Raw genomic sequence first — 21,948 nt, 5'->3', positions numbered from 1 at the left:
ACTAAGCTGTGAAATGTGACGATATGGTGAATTTAACAGACTAAACAATATGGACTAAATAAAACTTGTAGTTTCTGCCTGCTTTACTACCTTCCCCATTTTAAATCCCCTTCAGGCCTCCACTGTTTCCATTAAAGTTCCAAGTACGCCAAATACCCAAGTAGGTAACTTACTCTTTTAGTGATTGATTCCTCTTTCTAAATATAGGTGTCTATTATAAAGTGAGATGCCCTCAAGCACTCCAGTCACCAGCTGCTAAGCCAGAAGGGCATAGACCTTGAGATACTTCTTTGTATCCATCAGCCTCTTCTGGTGTCTCAGATATATCTCAGTGCATCTCAAGTTATAATACGTGCCTATACATATGCCTGTGTAGATGCCTATATCGCCAACTAAGAGCCCAAAGGCTTCGATTAATTTTAGCTGCGTAATTTTAGCTGCCTACAAAAGTAACTAGCCAACTAGCTCCTGATCAGCTTGCGAAGAGAGACAGGCATGTCCAGAGAAAGTCTTGAAGCAGACGAGATAAACTGTTCAGTGAGAAAGACATAAACCCAGAGAAACAGTCACCTCAGTCTGTAAGACTAATCTTACTTCTGGATTCTGTATCCATTGAAGGGATATCCATTGCAGACCAGTAATGGGCCAGAATATTTAACAAGGAGAAAATAAAACATTTCAAAATGCAAGCTGAAATTCTATACTTATGATTACTTACCACCAGATTTCCTTTCCATTGGCTAATTTTTCATGGACCTAAGAACTTTTGATTACCCTTGGCAGTCTGCCTACTAACTACTTTGCCTTCCTTGGGTCTACTAACTTAGAGCCTATCGGTCTTCATTAGAAATATCCCAGATTACAAATTCTTACATACGGCTGGGTAGTCACTGCTAAGAACTTTATACTTTGGGACAATATGGTTCCACTGATACAGAAATATCTACCTTCCACTTTTTTCTCACAAGCTTAAACTACAGTAAATTAAACTCAGAAGGTATTCAGCAGTATTTGTAAGATTCTTCACAACACTTTTCACTGAAACAATGGAGGCAGAAAATGCAGAATATCATATAGTGATCAGTCTTTTAACAGCAAGACTTTAAGATTTTTCTAAACCTGTGCATGAAAATGCAATAAATAGATTGCCAAGAATGCAGATGGCAACACTTCTGTCATAGCCAAAAAGTATAGACAAGTTAATAAAGACAACTCCTACAAACATTTAACTCCCTGACTCATTTTGCTCTCTTCATTGACACCTGTCCAATTCCTTGACCCCTGACAGAGCTGCTGCAACACTTCCAGACAAAACTGCCTTTAACCATTTCCAGCTGATGGCACTCCTGTTTGTCTTAAACTCTCCCAGCTGATAAATACAGTGGCCATCTTTATTCTGAGCTATAACTGGTAATGATTTGTTCTAGCAGGTGACTTGCTGTCCCTTCATGGACTTTATGTTTGCAAGTAACTTCTCTTACTTGTGTTTCAGCCTTCTTTCTTTGTCTACTTCTAACAGACCATTTTGCTAGTCATTATATTCTCTGCAGAATTGTCTACATTGCCAGATTAGTATTCCTAAACATTTAAAAGGAAGTGGGAGACAAAATCAGTGACACAACGGTAGGTAGCAAATGAGGTTTATTACCCATGAGGTTTGATCCTCTGGACAGTGAGCTGTGTTGGAGCTGGAATAGAGAATATCATCCTTGACTAAAACAGAGATTGCTCTCAGAATGAAAGAGAGGAACAGGTTCAGATGGATGTAGTTCCGAGTGCAATGAAGTTTTCTAAGAAGAGATTTAAAAACCAGCATTTTAGATTTTGAGTCAGAAAGCTCTTGAACAGACTTCTATTACTCTCTGGTCATTTCTTAGTAATGTGAACCCTTTTCTCTGTCATATTCACAGTGCTGCCTTGCTGTTTTCTTTTATCACCATTCTCATCATTATTGTGGGCTGTCCAAAATACACAAATAAAGTATCTCTTACTCCTTTTCAGCAGACCAAAAGATCCCAGTGGTATTTCTCCCACACTTCAAATATGCTGACAATAAATATAGATTATTATATCCATCTGTGTGTGCACTCATCCCAGTTTTTTTTCTTGCAAATAAAACTTTGGTTATCCTGGATATATTCCAGACATGCTCTCACTTATAGTTGCTGATTTGATGTTTAACTCCTGCATTTTGCTACATAATGGTTTTTCATCCTGTGATATGAGAGTATGTAGGAACAATTCAAAATGCAGTCAAAACATTAGATCGCCTATCCTTTCTACCCAGGGAGATGTGAAACTTCTCTTCTTTAGTCCAGCAGCTGTGTGAAAGCCTGACAAACAAATGACGAATCAGACATCCCAAGTAAGTGCTCAGGGGAAGCAGGACATAAATGGAGGGCTTTTCACTTAAAAGACATTCCCTTGAAGATCTTCCCATTTAACAGAATTTTTATGTTTATTTTTTTTTTTTAATAGCAAATCCCCAGAAACCAAAATGCTAAGAGGTTTTTTTGGTCAATAGCAGCACCTGGAAAAAAGCCAGAAGCCAAGGCAATTTAGCAAGAGCAGGCAATGGAAGAGTGAAGATGCAATAGGATATTATGGTGGTGTGCACTGGCAGCTTCCAAGTAGTCTCTGCATTTTGATTTCTACCAAAGAACACTAAATAATCCATTCCAAAACTATTAAAGCAAGGATACAGTGAGTGTAGGGAAATAAATAACAAATCCATCTTGCTAACCCCCAGCTTGGCAAAGGACATAATACCAGACTGAACTTAAAGCAGCTGTCAAAAATCCAGTTATTTCTATGGCTATGCATGTCCTTTGCTGAAACAGGTTCTGTGAAAAACTGATATACCACTATTATGTTGGACTGCAGCGTATGCTCCTATGGAATTCAGAAATACATGCAAGCTGCAAAAGGGAGGAAAATGTTTTTCTTGAGTGACTAATTTAGATGATTAGTTCTTCAACCAGTGAAGTAGCTGAAATAATAAATGTGGGATATATACAAGGCTGTGAAACCAACATTTTGGAGGTAGTGAGCATATGTGTGATGTGTGATGATTCAGAATAACAAAGAAATGCTGTTCTTTAACAATAAAACAAAAGCTATCATGCTTATTGCTTTGATATGACTACGTCTTGATACATAACAACCATGTGAAGAACATTTACAAACAGCTGATGCACATGAGAGCACATCTTACTGAAATGATGGAGATTCAGATCATGCTACTTGGAAAGAAACATGTATCAGACAAACTGACATTTGTTTGGAAGGTTTTGTTACACAGAAGTAACCCTGAAGGTAGTAAGGTCTATAGTAAGACCCAGAATGTCAGTGTTACATAGAAATATGCTGTTCTACAATTTATTGGAACAAATTAACCTTTTTTAAAATACCTGAAAAATACTATTTATTTTCAATCATTTTTAGTCCCACTTTTCTAAAACTTTATATTAAAACAGACATTCAAAATGAAGAAATAGAAACTTGCACTCTAAGAAGAGTAAAGCAGCTCCTTTTGGCTAAATCAAAATGACTAGCTTTGCTGTTTATAAATTAAGGTTGCAGAAGGAAGAATGTGCCTGAAAAACTGGCAACCTCCAACACAAAAATATTGCGCTGGAAAGTTACCAATTAGCTCTAATTATAATAAGTAAATAGAGTATTATGTGGGGAACGGCACCATAGTAACTTGAAAAATGCTGTCAGCTTAGTCTGGCAAGGTATTTATAGATATTCACGTTCTAAGTCTTTGTTTTGAGGTTAAAAGATTAGCCAGATATAAACTCCTTTCCTTTTACAATGCTTCTAAATTTGTCCTTTACAACAATAAGAACACACATGATGTTTCTGTGAACATTAAAATCAAGGCCAGTTCTTTGGAAGAAATGGGAAGCAGAATATTGCAACTACATGGAAGGCTTCAGAAACAACTCTTCTTTCCACACGGTTGTGTCTTTCATGTGCTTGTAACTGATATTGTGAACAACTGCAGAGACCTGAGGCGGTACCTGTTCTGCCAGACAGTACATAAACAATATCTAATGGACTGCAGAAGTTACATTGTAGTACCTAAAAAAGAATTTCCACTTCTTTGTCATAAACACATTGCCTACAATTAATTAAACTCACATTACTCCATGTTTTTTTTCTTTAAAAAAACTGCACATATTCAGTGCAGAGAAGTGTAAACCCGATGCTTTTCCTAAATATCTGAGCAATCAGGCAAAGTTAAAACCGTCTTATTGCTGTTTGTATTTACTCATGAAAGTACATACCTGAAAAGGCAAAGAATTATACTCCCTGTTGTAAGAGCAATCAGAGATACGCTGTGTCCAAGGGTATAAATTGCCTTCACCCTTACGTAGAAGTTGACCTGCACAGAAAAATATATATGCAGAAACCACTTAATGGTATGTAAAATTGACTGTAAAATGATGTAATTTTCCACTAACTAGCTCTGAAGGCTACATAAATAGCATTATTTTCACTTTTTGCTCTACAGTACAGGATGAGAATGTTTCATCTTCATTCCAAAATATTTCGGCAATGCAACATCTCAAGCCAAATGACCTCAGTAAAGAATACAGTCTCAGGAACTCAAAACTTAGGCACACAAGCTGGTAAAACTTCAGCTGATTATCCCATGTCAGTGAGTCACACAAAGCATCAAATTTATCAACTTCCATAAACACAATCAAAGTGGGAAAAATGAGCCACAGTTTGAGGAATGTATTATCTCTGAAAGACAGAATCTCTCTCAGTCCTTCTACCACAGTGTACTTTCTAATGCATTTATACATAACTTTAATTTTAAAGGCAGGCTTAAGTATCCTTAATTTCCTAATATAAATGTTCAAATACTTTATTAAATGGTGACCCAAACATCCTTCTTTAGCAAAGTTAGATGCTAAAACTTGGAAAGGATATTTTTTAACAGAGAAAAAGCAGACTGAAGTGCACAGCCCGCTGATTAACTGCAATTATCTGTACATTTACCAGCTACATATTACATTAAATCCTCAAGAAATATAATACTAAATATTCTCAGAATTAAGCTGCTTCTTCATTTATGCCTACAAAAACATCATTATACTGACATTATTTTCCAGTCAAGGTAGGCAAAATATTAAAACTGTGAATTTTTTTACTACGCTATGAAATTTTTTAATAGCAGTGTAGAATGTGCTATGTATAACAGACAGACTTGTAATTCTTAGTGCACATGGTTATATCACTCACCTTCTCGAAGTGTTTGTAAAAAGTGGCAAGGAAGCAATACTTAAACTAAGATTGTAAAAGGAAAAGCAAATCACTCCATATATTTATTTTTATAGCATTTAAAAGGCCAAACATAGAGGTAACTTTAGTAATCCTGATTCATGATAAAATTTGCTGGACATTCACTTAGCAAATATCATACGGACTTAATGGAGTTTCCAGCATCATTAGAATGAACATGAGAAAGTTCCTCACTTAAAATTCTGAAAAACTATTGCCTTTAAAACAAAAAAAATTGGTGTCCCTGGCTACTTAAAATGTTAAAACCTGAAGTATTACTTTACTTCTCTCTATAAAGTGTCTACTAGATATCTGCAAAGCTTCACTGCGTTTCTAGGGACTCTCTTTGGGCATGAATTGTAGGCTCTATTTCACCTACTGTTGTGTGTCTACACTGCAAATATAAATACTTAAGGCAGTGCAGGGTCTCTTCATAGGACCTTCTAGGAAGCACATCTTGTATCTATGTAAGCAGTCAACACAGACTGCATTGGATATATTTCTACAGACAGTGAAGAGGCCCTACAGTGAATAATTCAAGTGTAGCTACCCAAAGTATACAAATACTTGCACTTAGACAGATGCCCCTCAAAGATCCTGGTTTTTCATATGAATCTTGTGTTTGCTAAATAGGACTTTAAGTAGTCCAATATTTTTTGAATAACGTTTCTAAAATTGTTTTCAAATACAATTTTTTTGCCCCCTTTTTTTTTCCCCCTCCCAAATTTAATGTAATTGTACACAGAATCAGTTCTGGAGAACTGCCCTTCAATTCCCTGCTAGAAAGGCAAAATTATACTCCCCAGTTCAGTTCATTTTTGGGCAGCACTAAAACCTGTGCCTAAAGACAAGCACTGCAGACCATCCTTATGCTGCTTTAATTTGGTTTCTATCATAGCAAAAGCAATATCAGCCTGTCTTCAGGCAATCTGCTGGGAAGAGAGTGATAAACAGTACCTCAACAGCAATCACAACACCCCATGGCACCAAGAAACCACAAATACTTCGGGTACCCTCTTTCATTTATTCAACCTGACCTGCTCTGCAAAATTATGGATAAAGGATGCTTCGATAAATGACTAAACAATCTGGCAGTCTCAGCCCCCCATCAACAGTATTCTGGAAAAAAAGGAATTCTATTTCCTGACCTCGTCCACATCAGGAGTTGCAAATACACTGTAAAGCTTACCAGTCATGCACAGCAGTTCCACAATACATTTTATTTGTTACCATCTCCTTGGCATTTGCAGACCCCTCTTCTACTGAGTACATTTCTACTGAGCGTACAAATAGAAGCTTGAATGGCCTCTAAATCAAAAATTCTTAACATGCACCATGTAAATACCGTAAACTTGAGGGAGATAAATGTCATTTACAAAAGAAATCACAATGGCAATAAATTTGTGCTGTTTAAATACAGAGTGGAAGACTTGCTCACTTTCACGGAAAAGAAATGATTTGCAGAGATACACTTTTAAGAGTAACTATGATGCTGAACATCATGTTACTGCAAAGCAGAAACACGGGTCTGCCCAGATATCCTAAAGCAACACACACAACACCTGGGAAGAGTGCACACAGGGACAACTTTACACCTTTCCCACCTTCTTATCCTGGGAATAGTATACCAAGGTGCTTAAAAAATCCCAACATGTGAAAGTAACCACAGGCTTCCTGTCCTTTGTATTTTTTAATAGCTTTCAAAAGGAAAGCACTTAAGACAGGACTTCTGGTGTAAACTGTTTCCTGGCCCTTCATAGTGCCCAGTAGAAATGATTTCTTCCCTCCTATTCAGCTTCCTTATTTATTGTGCTAGAAAGCACAAAGCAGCCATAAGGTCCCTTTCTGCTGTTGAGCAGCCAAAGTGTGCTCTGAGTTGATTTTAAGATCTGCTCTGAAGACAGCCCTAGGTTTGCCTAAGGAGCAGAAATAACTCGAAGAAGTGAGATTGATACATGCCAAATAACACATTTGCTGTTAAACTGATAACTAAACTGACCGAAGTATATACTTCTCTGCATATGCTACAGAAAAGCATTCAGATTTAAGATTAGTTCCTTCTGGCTAGATATTAGTCTTACTCCTGCAACCTCCTTGCTTCATTAAAAAACTCTCCTGTGCTGAGTCTCACTGCTGACACTGGGGCTAGGCCTTTGCCCTGGTTTTGGCTGCAGTAGAGTTGATTTCCTTCACAGCAGCTTGTGTAGAGTGCTGGTCTGGATTTGTGATGAACACAGTGTTGATAACAGACCGATGATTTAGCTACTGCTGAGCAGTGTTTACACAAGGCCGCCTCTGCTCCTCACTCCACCCCACCAGCGAGGAGGCTGGGGAAGCACAAGAAGTTGATAGGGGGCATAGCCAGGACAGCTGACCCCAATGGACCAAAGGAATATCCCACACCGTATGACACCGTGCTCAGCAATAAAAGCTGGGGGAAGGAAGAGGAAGGGGATATTTGGAGTTCTGGTGTTTGTCTTGCCAAGTCACTACTATGTGTGACAGAGTCCTGCTTTTCTGGAGATGGCTAAACACCGCCTTGCCAATGGGAAGCAGTGAATTAATTCCTTGTTTTGTTTTGCTTGTGCATGCAGTTTTGGCTTTACCTATTAAACTGTCTTTATGTAAACCCAGGAGTTTTCTCACTTTTACCCTTCTGATTCTCTCCCCCATCCCACTGTGGGGAAGTGAGTGAGTGGCTGCATGGGGCTGAGCTGCCTGTCAGGGTTAACACACAACAGCCTTGAGCTCCTTTTTCTGCAGTTTTTGCAAAGAACTCTGCACACATATGATACACAGAAATTATTAGGAAGCTGACAGTACTAGAAATACTTATTTTGATGCAGGGATCCTAAATGTATTTGAATTGTAAAAAAACCCCAACATTTAGCTTACAATAAAGATATTAGTAATTTTGATTACAGAATTCTGTTGCTAGTGACTACTTATCCTGTATTTACATGAAGCATAGAAGATTGCAGCAACTGTAAAAAGTAATTTCAACTTGCACATTTCCTTTCAACAACAGAAAAGTATTCTCGAACATGTTTGACATTTCTGAGAGCTCGTTACTCAAGTCCTCAGCTTTTACCTGACGCTGAATATAACATTCATTTCTCAAAAATGAGTCATAACATCCTCCACTATTAAGTCAAATAAAGGGTTTCTGTATCTACTGCAGAGAGTGGATTTTAAAGACTATACTATGGGTGTATGTCCTTATGGTTCTGAGTGACTAATCCAGGCTGTAGAACACACAGAAACACCAACATACTACACATCTTACTGTAGTATATAATGATTCAGTTAAGCTGTATCAGCACCTTTACATTTAATATCTTAAATATCTTAAATCACAGACAAAGTGTATTCTGCTTGTCAGGACAGAATACCTCAACTCATTGATATTTATTATCATTGATATTAATACATGAAGGAAAAACAAATAGAGAATCAAACATCACGTTTTGGTCAACATAAGTTCCACTGACACAATAAGCAAACTGTACCTACTCGCTTAAATCTAATCATCTAGCACTACTTGCAATGCCCTGGGGTATCTAAAACATGTGACAAAGGACCTCTTTCCTGGAATGGCTGTGGCCGGTCAAATGGCACTTGATACCTATGTTTAGGCAATAACATCAAGCCCTGTTTCCACACACTAGTAATTAGACACCTACATCTCTAATAAATATCTAACTTTTAAGAATTTGGATTTGCAAGTTCATTTTCAGTCTTTCAGGGTTTAAAATATGTGGTAAGAATGTGAATGTAAACAACTGGAAAGAATTTCATGTGTCTGACTTTGTTGGTACAGACATGACTGAGGCCCAAGAAATTTGTCCTAGCACCTGCTCTGATGTTACACCTACGCTTACACAGCCGAGTAAGTGCCCACCAGATAAGAAAACCTGATGCGTAAGGTAAAAGGATTTGCATTCGGCTTTTACTCTGAAAGGGTAAGAACAAGTGTCTTCCAGTCATTTCTTCTGATGCAATTATCTGCAATTCAACAAGTTTGCAGCTTATGAAACAGTCACTACTTTTGTTATCATATAATTCTCATCTATTTATTGTATTTTTATGATGTTAGTAATCCTTCAAAAGGCCCAAGCATACCAGATCTAAAGAGATATTGTATATTCTCATTAATTTTTGTCTTGCCTTGAAAACTTTTGGTTAGAAAATATATAAATTGTTTGGTGCCAAGTATATTAAATTTATATTTATGTTTAGTCTGCACTGCCTTTGCTCAGTTTTTCCCTATTTTTTCCCATCTTCATTTCAGAATGATTCACGTTACTCCTGCATCTTTCCACCCTCTTGTTCCTATCCTAGACACAGCACCTATTATATATATGGTCAGATATTAAGAACACAGTATCAACTGATTTACAGATCTAATGATACACAGTCACTATAGTCTTTATATGGCATGCACTAAGATGTTTATAGAAATGATTCTGGACCAGAGTCATTACTGGAAAATCGCAGTCAGACCAATGTTCCCATGGGAAAGCTTTGATTCTGCTTATATGTTCTGTGTTGTTTCATGTCAAGAACAATTTGAACTCAATATATTTTTTACTTCCCCTCTTCTTGGAATCCATTTCACTGAGTAACAACACTCCAGTTTATCTGGTTTATGTAATTCAACTGAGTATTTTTGTCATTTTTTGAGGAATTACTTTTTTCGAGATCTCTATAAAGTTGATTTTAGGATAAGCAATTTTACCCTCCTGTAGATGTTTTCCATGTGCAGGATTACAGAGTTCCTGTTTAGTTAAAATAAAGTGCATGAATACAATTAAGTTAGAATAAAATGCAGGCCAGTACTGAACAGTAAAGAAACAGATGCGCTAAGAGCCACTGAAATCTGCACCATTCTCACAATAGAGAGGGGCTTTAATACGTAAATACAGCTCTGTATGCATTCAGATGATGTATATTTTCAAAGTCAGAAAACAACATAATTCAAGTAAACATAAATAAAATTAAATACTATGTTTGTCAATTCAGCTTACTTCAAAACCACACAGTAAAACTACTGCAGTTTTTGGGTAGCCAGAGTTTGAGCCTTAGTGAATTTTTAATGCATTGCTTCTGTTGCAATTTAGACTTATTCAAAGGGAGACACTGGTCAAAAGGAGTTGCCATTCTCACCAGATCTAAAATGAGCACAGTGCACACCATGCGTACAGCTCCAATTCTAGCTGCTGTGAACTCCAGACATTATTTGTGTTCAAAACACCCTGTGCTTTTCTCTTAAAGTGTATCTTGCAGATGACAATACTGCAGACTGATTTTATAGTACGTTATTAAAGAAATCCAAGATGTCTATTTTAAATTTCAGCATTGGGCAGTTTGAAACAAGCCCAATGAAAAAAAAATTGACTTTTTTTTTTTAATATTTTTTACCATTCCATACCCTCTTGAAAAATTTGTCTAGATTTTATTTCAAAAATAAGCCACTGACTGAATCTTTTGAAACTGGACCTGTCTTATTTGTATCTGATTTCAGAATTCTTAATGATGGAAAAAAAACCCCACATGAACTTTCTAACAAAGCATCAGTTGCCCAGACATAGTGGTGTAACTGTGGCTCTAATTTAGCCTCTAGGCATGTGCTCTGAGCTTGACAACAACTGTCAGGCAGGCTGCAAGTGAAATGACTCCCGTCACTTTGTCCCTCTAGGGAGAATAGAAGAGGTTGACTTCCAACGGAAACCCCATATTATTTAAGATAATGTTTCTGGCATTCTGTATACACACATGGCCCCTACAACAAACAGTCTGACTAAAATCAGAACAAGAATCCTGTGTACTTTTAGTCCAGCACAACAGCTGTCAGTGTCAGCAGGACTGAATCTGTCTGCTTTGCCAAACGGGTGAACGTGAAATAGCTATATGGAGGTGTAAGTCAGGATTGCAGTTAACCACTCAAAAGTACTTTGACGTTACCTTAACACTGAACATAGGGTCAAGTTGTTCAAAGTAGAAGCAAATACGAAATAATTATGCAATTGAAATTATGTTATCATACAACAGAGATTTTTAATTATTTTCTATTCTGCACTTGATATTGTGTCTAATGAACATACTTCATTCTTTCAGACCACTTTACTGTCATAGTATTATAATAATTAGATATCTTAAGTGTTTTAAAACTTTCTACTGATCAAAAAATTAACCCTGCTTCTCAAACTATTGCAAAGCTAAGTAAGCGCTACTACATTTTGAATCCATTACAATAAAATTATAATTATTTAAATTTAGGTATTATGATTTTCAAAAGCAAGAAAAAAATTCAGTTTCTTATCAGCAAGCGCTTTATGAGACTCAGCATCAAAGAGGATGTGATCATACTGCTGCATAAATTTCCTGTATGAACGTAAGACATAGAAGTTGCTTAATTTGCATGTAAGACCTGTGTAACTCCTAGTGATTCTACAAATCAGTTGGGAAATGGTGTTCTGAACTTATATGTTTATTTAATATACATAACCCCCAGAAAGACAAATAATTAAATTCTGAATTGTGTTGAGGTAGTTGAAAACCAGGAAATTATTTTAGATCAATACTGACTCAGCTAGAGCTATTAAATATTTGTCACTATTTTGTATTTTACAGGGTACCATTTTGAAACAAACTCTTTAGATTGTATTGCTACAAAAGAAACAGGCAATACCAAATACCAAATCTGACAGCACATAAAAAGCAATGTCTGTTATGTAAGATGGTCATATTTTATTTCTTACTTACTATTCTCTGTGAACTGTAATTCATCAGGTCTCAAAAAAGCTTTAACTTCTGAACTTAATTAAAATATTCAAGGTTGGCAGGACTAAAATGAGTGCAAAGAAGGCATGCATTGAGCAAAACAGAACAACTGACTGAATACCAAAACCCCTTTAGATTTTTTAACTGCATTCAAAGCTGATTCAAGTCATTCATATGAAATGATATGAGATATTCTGCAAGTCTAACAAACCTTGCAACACTAGTGAGAACAGCTGGTCTCTGCAAAATATCCACGTGATTATCTGAGCACTACTGATTCCAAAACTGAAATCCAACGATTTACTTTAAAAGTTTTGAGGAAAACATTCACATTTCAACCACTGAACTAAACTCGGTGGTTAGGCACAGCAGACATCAGCAGCTTTCAGAGCAATTTTATAGAAACTTTTACAGACTTCTTTCCAGACTATAAAGATGTTTCTTCTTTTTTTGTGGCTACATAATGTTAACAGGTTTTTAAAGGGCACAGAAAAACACACACAAAAATAAACAGGATTGGTGAAAATTTGTGTAAGTAGTGTGATCTTCAATACAATTTTTTTTAAAATCTATTCTTAAGCACACTTGTGTTTTGTTTTCTCAGGACAGACAGCCTTTTCTGCTGATGTTTCCTTTAAAGTTAGTTTCATGTTATTTTTACCAAGTTCAGGAGACAGGAGTCTTCCGAATATTTACATAACAGACATAGCACAGAAGCTTCCTGGGCAGAGTTGACAGGTACCCTGTGGATCTTTCAACCTCAGCCTTGGTTTGGAAGGACCTCTAGGGGTGAAAGGGTAAGTCAGTGCTGAAGGGCAAAATGCTCTGAAGTTTAGACAGGGTGCACTTCTTTGTCCAAAGGACTTTTGCTATTGACCAGAAGTTACCCTTAACATAAAAGAAAAACTCACACCTCTTTATGAATTTAACCAGAAATATAACTGATCACTACTAAAGTATTCACGATCATTATCATCCTAAGTGACAGGAACATCCTAGGATATTCCTGTAATAGAATCATAGAATAGCCAGGGTTGGAAAGGACCTTAAGATCATCCAGTTCCAATTCCCTTGCCATGGGCAGGGACACCTTACACTAAACCATGTCACCCAAGGCTCTGTCCAGCCTGACCTTGAACACTGCCAGGGATGGAGCATTCACAGCTTTCCTGGGCAACCTATTCCAGTGCCTCACCACCCTTACAGTAAATGCTGTATGTAAGAGAGTAGTATTCACAGATATTACTTATAACTATATTATTATTTGTGATCTTACATCATTTTCATGATACATGTGTCAGAGCACAGTCCATAATATCCAAATATTTATTCTAGAAGAATGTATCATCAGAAAACCTTACACTGTACAAACAATGTAAAATCAGAACTGGGATTAGCAAATGGGTTCAGTGCTTTAGAAACGCTGAAAGGAGTAAATGCAAATAGAGTGGAATAAAGAACCCTAGCTCTTTCCTTTTGCAAAATTAATAGCACAGTAGACATTTCTAAAATCCTGTAGTACTTAGACTAAATATAAAGAGATAAAGAGATGGATTACATATTGTGGACAATTCACTTTTTTATGAGCCACTTCTACACATTTTTTGAATAGTGTAGATAAAAATAGAATTTATTAAAAATACATACAATAAAATGGGTATTCCTCATGGTATTTAATAATCTTTATACAAGTAATTAATGATAGCCCATTTCTGCCATGTTTCTTCTTCAATTCAGCCTAATCCTAAACATCACCCAAAACCATGTGACTAGTATTTCCTTAAGTATCTCTTAATAACAGTAGCATCATTCATTTTTAATTATGTCAGTAAGAGTATCTTCATATTCAAAGCTCCTTAGCCCCAGTGGGAGAGATGACAACTTCCTAAATGCACAAACCTTCAAAGCTGCTTGTGTAAGTGAGCACCAGCATATGTGCATTGGTGAATGTGAGCATTCTCACTGCAGTATCTTTGGACAGTCTGCACCTAATAAATAGAATTCACACTGTGCTCTGTAACAGAGAATATCAGCTTATATTCAGGCCTAGTCTTCTCACTTGAAGTCAATGGAAGATGATTTTGTATTTATGTTAAGAAATACTGGTCTCTTAATCATATCTCACAGAAAAAGTAATGAAAAATGCAGAATGTAATGTCAATAGATATAGCATGACTTACAGGCACACAGAAAAGGCATTGGTAAATGGCTGCCCTGCACTACGTTTTGTTGAGAGGGAAGGATTCAATTTAGACTCAATACAAACAATCCAGTGAGGCCTGGGCTGGGTTAACACACTTTGATGTGTGATTCTAACCTGTCAACTCAAGCTAGACATTTTGCCATTGTGCTGCCATGAGCTCAACAGAAACAAAAAAAAAAAGCAATCATTTGAATAACTGAGATGTACCTGAAACTTTATGTTGAAGGTTAGCAGTAGCTACTTCACTTATAGGAAAGACACTGGAAATAAATAAATGTTTAGATTTGATGTGATAATGCAAATTGCTTCTTTTTATAGAATCTGCTAACATACCACTTGACATGGAATAAAAATTAAATGTTTTAACTCTGAGCAAAATCAGTGCAACCTGTGGAAGCAGACAAGTTCTTTCAGCAGAAAAATAATAGATGACACGCTTATGGTATTTTTAAATAAGCTTTTCCAATTCAGTGCATTTTCTAGATAAAAAGTCAGTACCTATTAATAAATTGCTTGTTCAGTATTTGCTCACCAATCTCTATCATTTAGACCTTTTCTAGAATATTCAAAACTGCACCAACAGACGCATATCTGGAAAGATATATATGTCTGTGTGCACGCATATATAAAAATAAATATAAAATATGTATAGAAATAAGTCCCCTTTGAAGTAAAGACACAAGTCCATATCCTAAAAGATGGCAAAAAAAAAACCCATGAATAAATACCTAACTGGATCTATAACGGAAACTCTTTCAGCAGCGAAGACGCAGGCACCAAACTGACACCACAGTTTCTACTGTGCATGCAGAAGAAAACTTAACCATTTCGTCACCTTACCTAAAATACAATCTCCTTAGTTACTGTAACTTTGATCATCTGCAAAGCATACTGTTGCATGACATTTTTGTGTCGAAAATAGTTTGTATACAAATCCTTGAGATTTCATTTTTAGCTCTTACTGTTGAAATTCTATGTCAAATAAAAATGAATTACACTGATATATGTTGAGTAAAGATTTTTTGTTTTCAGGTGCTACCACTGAGCACTAAGATCCAAAATCAAGAGAGTATCTTTCTGTGTAACAGTTGGCTGACACAGAACCTCAAATGCCTCCAGACATCTCACAACTGAATGACACCCGTATTTTTTATATTGTCTCCCATGAAGAAACACACTGAAACATATGCTTTCCGTTTGCCTTTTCAGATTTTATTCTGATAATCCTTGTCTATCCTTTAATCATGAAAAAAAAAAAATATTTGCACAGGAACAGCCTATCTTCTTTCTGACAAGACAGCACTTCTCTACCCACTTTCTGACTTGTCAGTCTTACGGTTAGAAAAGAACTATGGTCTTGTTCCACTGAAACAGTCAGGCAAAGAATATTCTTTAAGTAATGACACTGGTGATTGCTTGTAAACAAAATCTAACTCTGTTAGCTTCAGCAGAAAAACAACCGAGAAATAGGTAAAATGTGATGGAAAAAGGTACTTCCCTCAAAAAAAAAGAAAAAATACGGTATCTGCAAAGTGAACAAATTCATTTTTCCATTTATAGTGTATTTAAGATATCTTGATAGCTTTTTGAGCTACTTCTAATTCCTAAGGTAATTTAAAGTCCAATATGCATCTACAATAATTCCAATTACATAAATACATTTTACTTTACTTAAACACATACTAGCAAGCAAGTGGTGCCTGTATTATTAACAGACTAGTTCAGTATTAGGATTTGTTATAACAATCTTCTAGAAAGAACACAAAGCAGATCATACTGTGCACAAGCCAAGGAACACTGCAATATTAGAAATGGAGATGCATTATTGTAATTACAAACTGTTTATAGCCTTGATCTTCAAACAGGTACTGAATTCTACATTTCAAATTGCATTTTATATGGCATTCGCAATCCAAGCATATGGCAACTGCTATCAAAATTTACTACAGATTTTCACTAATTCTGATAGAAGAAAATGGGAATTGTTTAGAAGCAGAGTATGTCTGATAGCTGTATTGAACACCAGCATCTACATGAATAGAAGAAGTATTTTTCCTACCTTATAATCATCTTCATAGTCATTATATCCACAAGTACTTAAGATGTCAGGAAAAATATCTGACCACCCATTACTTGTACAATTTTTGCTAATGTTTCCTGTAAAGCAAAATTTGAGAGTTAAAATCAGTAATATTCTAAAGTCTCCTCATCAATAAAACTTTAGACAACTTCACTTTGTCATTCTCAGTTAACATCCCATATTTCTGAGCAACTCTGCTAAAGCAACCCAGCCATTTTATTCATGTGCTCTTCACTCATATTATTTTGGCTTTTACTTGTGCTCAGAGTTGCTTTCGCATTAGAGAAAACCAAAAGTAATTCCAAGCTGTGATGGCAGGCTTCTGCTTGGTATAACACCTATTTCTGTTATGGCTGCAAAAGCATTAAGTATTTTGCTGTTTTATCTAAAGTATTCAGGGGAAAGCCTTTCAGCTTACTCTATAAAGGGGACAATTTGTAGGTAGAGTAATTATATACAAGAGTAATGTAAGTGAGAGTTGTTCTAACCAAATTTTTAAGCTTTTCTGAGAAAGCAACACCAAATCATTTACTGAAGAGTGATAAAAGCTTTATTATGTCATGGTGATGAATTACTGCTACAGCAAATGTTGGTAGAGTTGGTAATGCACCTTAAAGGTCAAATTATGTGACAGTTAGAAGAATGAGGAAATAAATATTCATGTTGAATCTCACTCTTTGAACCACTGAAGCAACGTAGTCCAAGGAACGTACAGGAGATGTGTGAGGATGGTTGGAAAGGAATTTTGAGCATTTATTGATTTCAGAAAGGACTTTTTGGTCAGAACTGAGAGAAGCTGATTCTCTTCCCAGATGAAGTCACTCAGAGATGGGGCAACCCATGATTCTGCTCCTTACACTAATTAATACAAACTAATGTTCATACAATATGGAATAGCTTCCATTGGAGAAAACTAAAGAGTCCCATATCAGAATAAAGAATAGTCATTAAAATTATTATAATTTACACTTACAGTGCTAAATCTTAAGCAACTTGCCGTTAACTTTCTTAGCAAAATTTCTATATCCGTGATACCTGAAATCTATAATACCATACTGCTTTTGTTTGGAGTCTGTAACTAACTTAAGGATGCCTGGTTTTCACCACACAAGAACAATTTTATGTGTCACAGATCAGCTTTGGCCAAGAATAACCGAATGTGTTTCTATACACTCCAAACTAAAGCCTTTGTGATTTTCAGCTTGCTGATTGGTTACTGGAAATTCTTCTTTGTATAAAGTCTTCAGTGGAAAGTTGTAAATACCCAATAAATGACTGACCAACCAATAACCAAATCTTTCTAGTTTGTAACAAGGTCTTGACCTCAAATCACAGTGTCTCCTCAAACAACAGGACCGCTTTTGCCATTTGGCATAGATGTGGCTTTTTTTACAGTAAATGTAACCTATTTATACACACTGAAGAATCTTCACTTTAAAAGTACTTCCCGATTCTCTGACTAGGCAGAGCAGAGGAGTAGGTTAACAGAACCACAAATTATGTCAAACCCAGTTTCTCAAGAAAAACACACTATGTACTCAAGATGCTGAAGTATTTTGTACTGCAAGTACTATAATGGCCTTCTAACTTAAAGACAGGCAATGTTCTATGGAAGACATTGCTTATTTCTACACCATTGTTTCACGCAATTAAGAATTTTAGATGGCTACCTCATTTGAAACCTACAATTTGACACACAAAAAAAAAATTCACAGAATAGCTTTCTGATACCCGTATACTTACATCATCATGTGCAATACACAATAAACATTACAGCATAACAGGACTGCTTTTACAGTAAAAAGTCATTTGACATAAAGTTATTACCATTCCATGGAGTGGGATGTTTAAACTATAACCTTGACCATCACTGAAGAAATTAAGAGCCACCTCTCCAGAAGCTGTAAAGATGAGAAAACAGCTGCTTTTTTAAATTCCCAATTGTCCTGGGTTCAGCAGTAGCAGTCATTTTTCTCCTTCTTGGTAGCTGGTGCAGTGCTGTGTTTTGACTTTCGTCTTGGGAACAGAGCTGATAACAATGATGTTTTGGTGTGGCCAAGGACTTTGTGAGCCTCATGCTCTGCCGGGGAGGAGGGGAAGCCAGGAGGAAGCAGAGACAGGACACCTGACCCGAACTGACCAAAGAGGTATTCCATACCACAGCACGTCATGCCCAGGAGGTAACTGGGAGTTAGCCGGAAGGGCTGGGAGACTGCAGGGTTGGAGGAGGTATCGGTCAGAGCTTGGTCGGGCTGAGGGGGGCAAGTTATCGGTCGGCTGATGGTGAGGTGTTGTATTCTCTTCCCTTGTTATTTCCTTTATTGTTGTTATTATTGGTGGTAGCAGTAGTGATTTGTGTTATACCTTAGTTACTAAACTGTTCTTATCTCAACCTGTGGGAGTTGCATTCTTTTCGATTCTCCTCTTTGTCCCTCCGGGAGTAGGGGGAGAGAAAGAAGGGGGGGGGGGGGGGGAAGTGAGTGAACGAGTTACCAGACTGGGTTTAAACCACGACACCAATTTAAATTAAGAAGTCCATAAAAAAAAATGATATTTAAAAGCCTACTTGTGATTTGGAATATGTCTATAAAAAATAAGGCAATCTAGATCATCTTGTAGTAGAATTTTAATTCCTCTTAAAACCTTGGAAAGCCTAAACATATATCCCACAAATTTGGCTAAATAAAGAGTCAGATTTCTTGTTTAACAATAGTTATAATTTCCTGCCATAAGACCCAAGTGAATAAATTAATTATATATTCCTGAGTATAATCAAATTATAAAGTGTCTGAGATACTTATTCAGATCGTAATTGAAACAAGCAAGCGAGATGTTTGTTATCTTCCTCCTCTGAAATTTTAGAAATACAAGATTGAAAAAATCCTCTTAATTGAAGTACCTCTAAAAAAATGCTGTGTTAGTTCCACAAGCAAGAATTAAACAGGTAGCTATAAAAAAGGTGTATATGGAAATCTACAGCAAACTATAAAAGGGAAGCGATTTTTCAGTTGTAATGACACCATGCCCAAGTGAGATTGAGTTGTAAGCATTGTGAAGGTTTCAGAATTAAATATTTATTGCCCTTTTTTAATAGGAAAGTTAAAATGTTTTGAAAGATGCTATAAATTGTTAAATCAAATGACCAAACTCCAGAAAGAGCATACATGATCTAACTTCTGGCAAACAGAAGCAGTTTGATTCAATGCAGATTTTAAAATGTTGATATTTTTTAGTTTGCCTTGTGTCATGATAACACCTTACTATCTTCATCTGAGTCATTTGAATACTTTTATAGATTTCACAAGATCTAGTGAAGATTATACATACTTTCCCCACTATAAACTGTTTAGGCTATCCATGATAAACTAATCCAAGATTCACCAGTTCCAGGAATGAAAATCTTTGCTGATCCTGTACATTGTTTTAGTTACTAATTTTGTACTGGAACAAGACTTAATCAACAGTTTTGAGAACAAGGGTATTTTAGTTATACCCCAAGTTAGCCTCTATGCTAAAAGTAATATTGTTAAAAAGCTCTCCACAGAGACCTCAAAGACAAAACTAAATCACTGTGATAATTTTTGCATCTTTCACCAGCTCTTCATGACAAAGGTTTCTCACCTCAGCAACAGAGATAAGATTTTTCCTGCTGCATTTTGAGATACCTATGTGAAATGCCATGTGTGCCTCATCTATTTTTAAAACCCCACTAACAAGCCAAAGTGCAAAGTTAAACAGTATGATGTATTGACAAGATGGTGCAGAAGATTCAAGACTTGAAACAGTTAAATACTTCAGCAATCTGAGACACTAATGAGCTCTTTTCAGTTCCACTAAAAGGAGAAAAAAAGGGTTTTGTAATAACCACCTTAAATTGCAACAGTGATATTTTTTAGGTAATATGTGTTAATGTTAGTTCATTATTCTCATGAAGGCAAATCAGAACTCCCCTCCAAAGCACAAAAGGAACAAAGTACATGTGACCTGCTGACAACTGTTAAAGAGGTCAGTCAGGCTCAGATGCATTAATAATTAACATAAACAGGTCAAAAAGAGCAAGCAATGTCTTCAGCTTTGATGAGAGTCCCTACATTAGAATACATATTTAGGATCTGATTCAAAAAACACCATAGGGACTACAAAGACAATTATTTGGACTTTTTGTGATGTATCATTAACAGCTCTATTAATAATCTGTTAATTCTTTAAAAACGAAAACATTAAACTGCTAATAATACGTTTTTAGCACAGTACGTTATAAAATATCGAAGAGAAGCCAGCAAAAAAAAGCCACCTTAAAATAAAATACCTGGTTTGCCAGAAAAAAGGCTAAATACTTTTGGGCAAGGGACAGTGACAGTCTCTCCAATCTTTGCAGGACGCCAGCAGGTGATGTTATCCCAAACTCCAACACATCCTGAAACAAAACCAGCAGTAATAGGCTTAAAAACACAGTATTGTCTGTATCACCCTACTGTATCTGCCTTATAAAGACTTGGTGGAAGCTTTGGATGAGTAGTTCAAGAAAGATTAAAGTTGTTAAAGAAAGGTGCAGAGACAGTATTTTCCTTGAAAATGTTAAGGGAATCATAAAGGAGTCTGGTGATTAACAAGCTTATTTTTAGGTCAGTTAACATATTGTTTGCAAAATATTGCATTAAAACTGTCATTTTCACGGGAAGAAAGCGCAAAAAATGTAAAACCCCAACTTCTGAGTATTAATATGGATTATTAAAAATTCCAAAATGTTGAGAATCTCTTAGCCACAGTGCAAATGATTTTTTTTTTTTTATCTGCAGTAATAGGCAGATAGAACATCATAAATATTTAAGAATTTCATTGGACTCAGCATCACAACTACAAGAGGAGCACATCACGACCCTAACCATTCTATGCTCCTATGATTCTGTGACCTGAAAATTTTTGGAACGGGTCTGGACTTAAAAAATCATGTCTCCTAAACTAAATAACTGAGATTTGAACAAAGAATTATGTACATTGATTTCAGGAAGGGAAGGTGGACTAATAAACTTTTATAGGCATGTTTTATAGTAGTACTAATAACAGTGTTTATAATATTTCTATCTTCAAATCAGGCAATTGACAATTGAAAATTTAAAATTGCAATTAATGCTAAAGAGAGAAACAAAACTTTTATCCTACCAGTATTATCTCCATAAGTTTATAGAAAGTATAAGGAAAAGTTTGTTCCTTTCAGTAGAGAACATCAAACCTGGATTAGGAACTTCTCATATTCGTATATAATACTATTCTTCAGAATATTTATCTTTTTTAGCAATTCACTATTTATTTACTCTATGCTAGGAAGGTCATGCCCAAAATCCTGAGTTAAATGAAGCTGAGAAAGGAATATTTTAAAGTTCTATATTTGCCTTAAACCATATTAGTGATATTAAACTTGGACAGCTTTTTCTTACGTGAAGTGTCTAGCATCCTACTTTCAAAGTTTCTTTCAAAGTACATGTAAACTAGGGAAAACACAAGGATGCGTTACAGGACCAGCAACTGTATTTGCCCCGGGAGTATGTCCAGGCTGCACCATGAGAAGAGTCACTGGCATAACATT

General features: G+C 36.1%; 1 protein-coding gene across 1 annotated transcript in view; it reads right to left on the bottom strand.

Moving 5' to 3' along the window:
* The window catches only part of VIPR2 (vasoactive intestinal peptide receptor 2), a 47,312-nt gene that overhangs the window by 11,828 nt on the left and 13,536 nt on the right, over nucleotides 1-21,948 (bottom strand). Inside the window, exons 3-6 of the mRNA XM_057416477.1 lie at nucleotides 20,671-20,778; nucleotides 16,341-16,438; nucleotides 4,293-4,390; nucleotides 1,649-1,790 (exon numbers count right to left, since the gene is read on the bottom strand). Coding sequence (XP_057272460.1) covers nucleotides 1,649-1,790; nucleotides 4,293-4,390; nucleotides 16,341-16,438; nucleotides 20,671-20,778 — 446 coding nt within the window. The remainder of the gene's footprint in view (nucleotides 1-1,648; nucleotides 1,791-4,292; nucleotides 4,391-16,340; nucleotides 16,439-20,670; nucleotides 20,779-21,948) is intronic.

The sequence above is a fragment of the Pezoporus wallicus genome, unplaced genomic scaffold (genome assembly GCF_028554395.1).
Source record: "Pezoporus wallicus isolate ANWC-B61680 ecotype Strahan unplaced genomic scaffold, APGP_CSIRO_Pwel_v1 contig_3847, whole genome shotgun sequence".
NCBI lineage: Eukaryota > Metazoa > Chordata > Aves > Psittaciformes > Psittacidae > Pezoporus > Pezoporus wallicus.
Note: the sequence above shows the minus strand (reverse complement) of the source record. Positions and strands in the feature narration are given on the sequence as shown.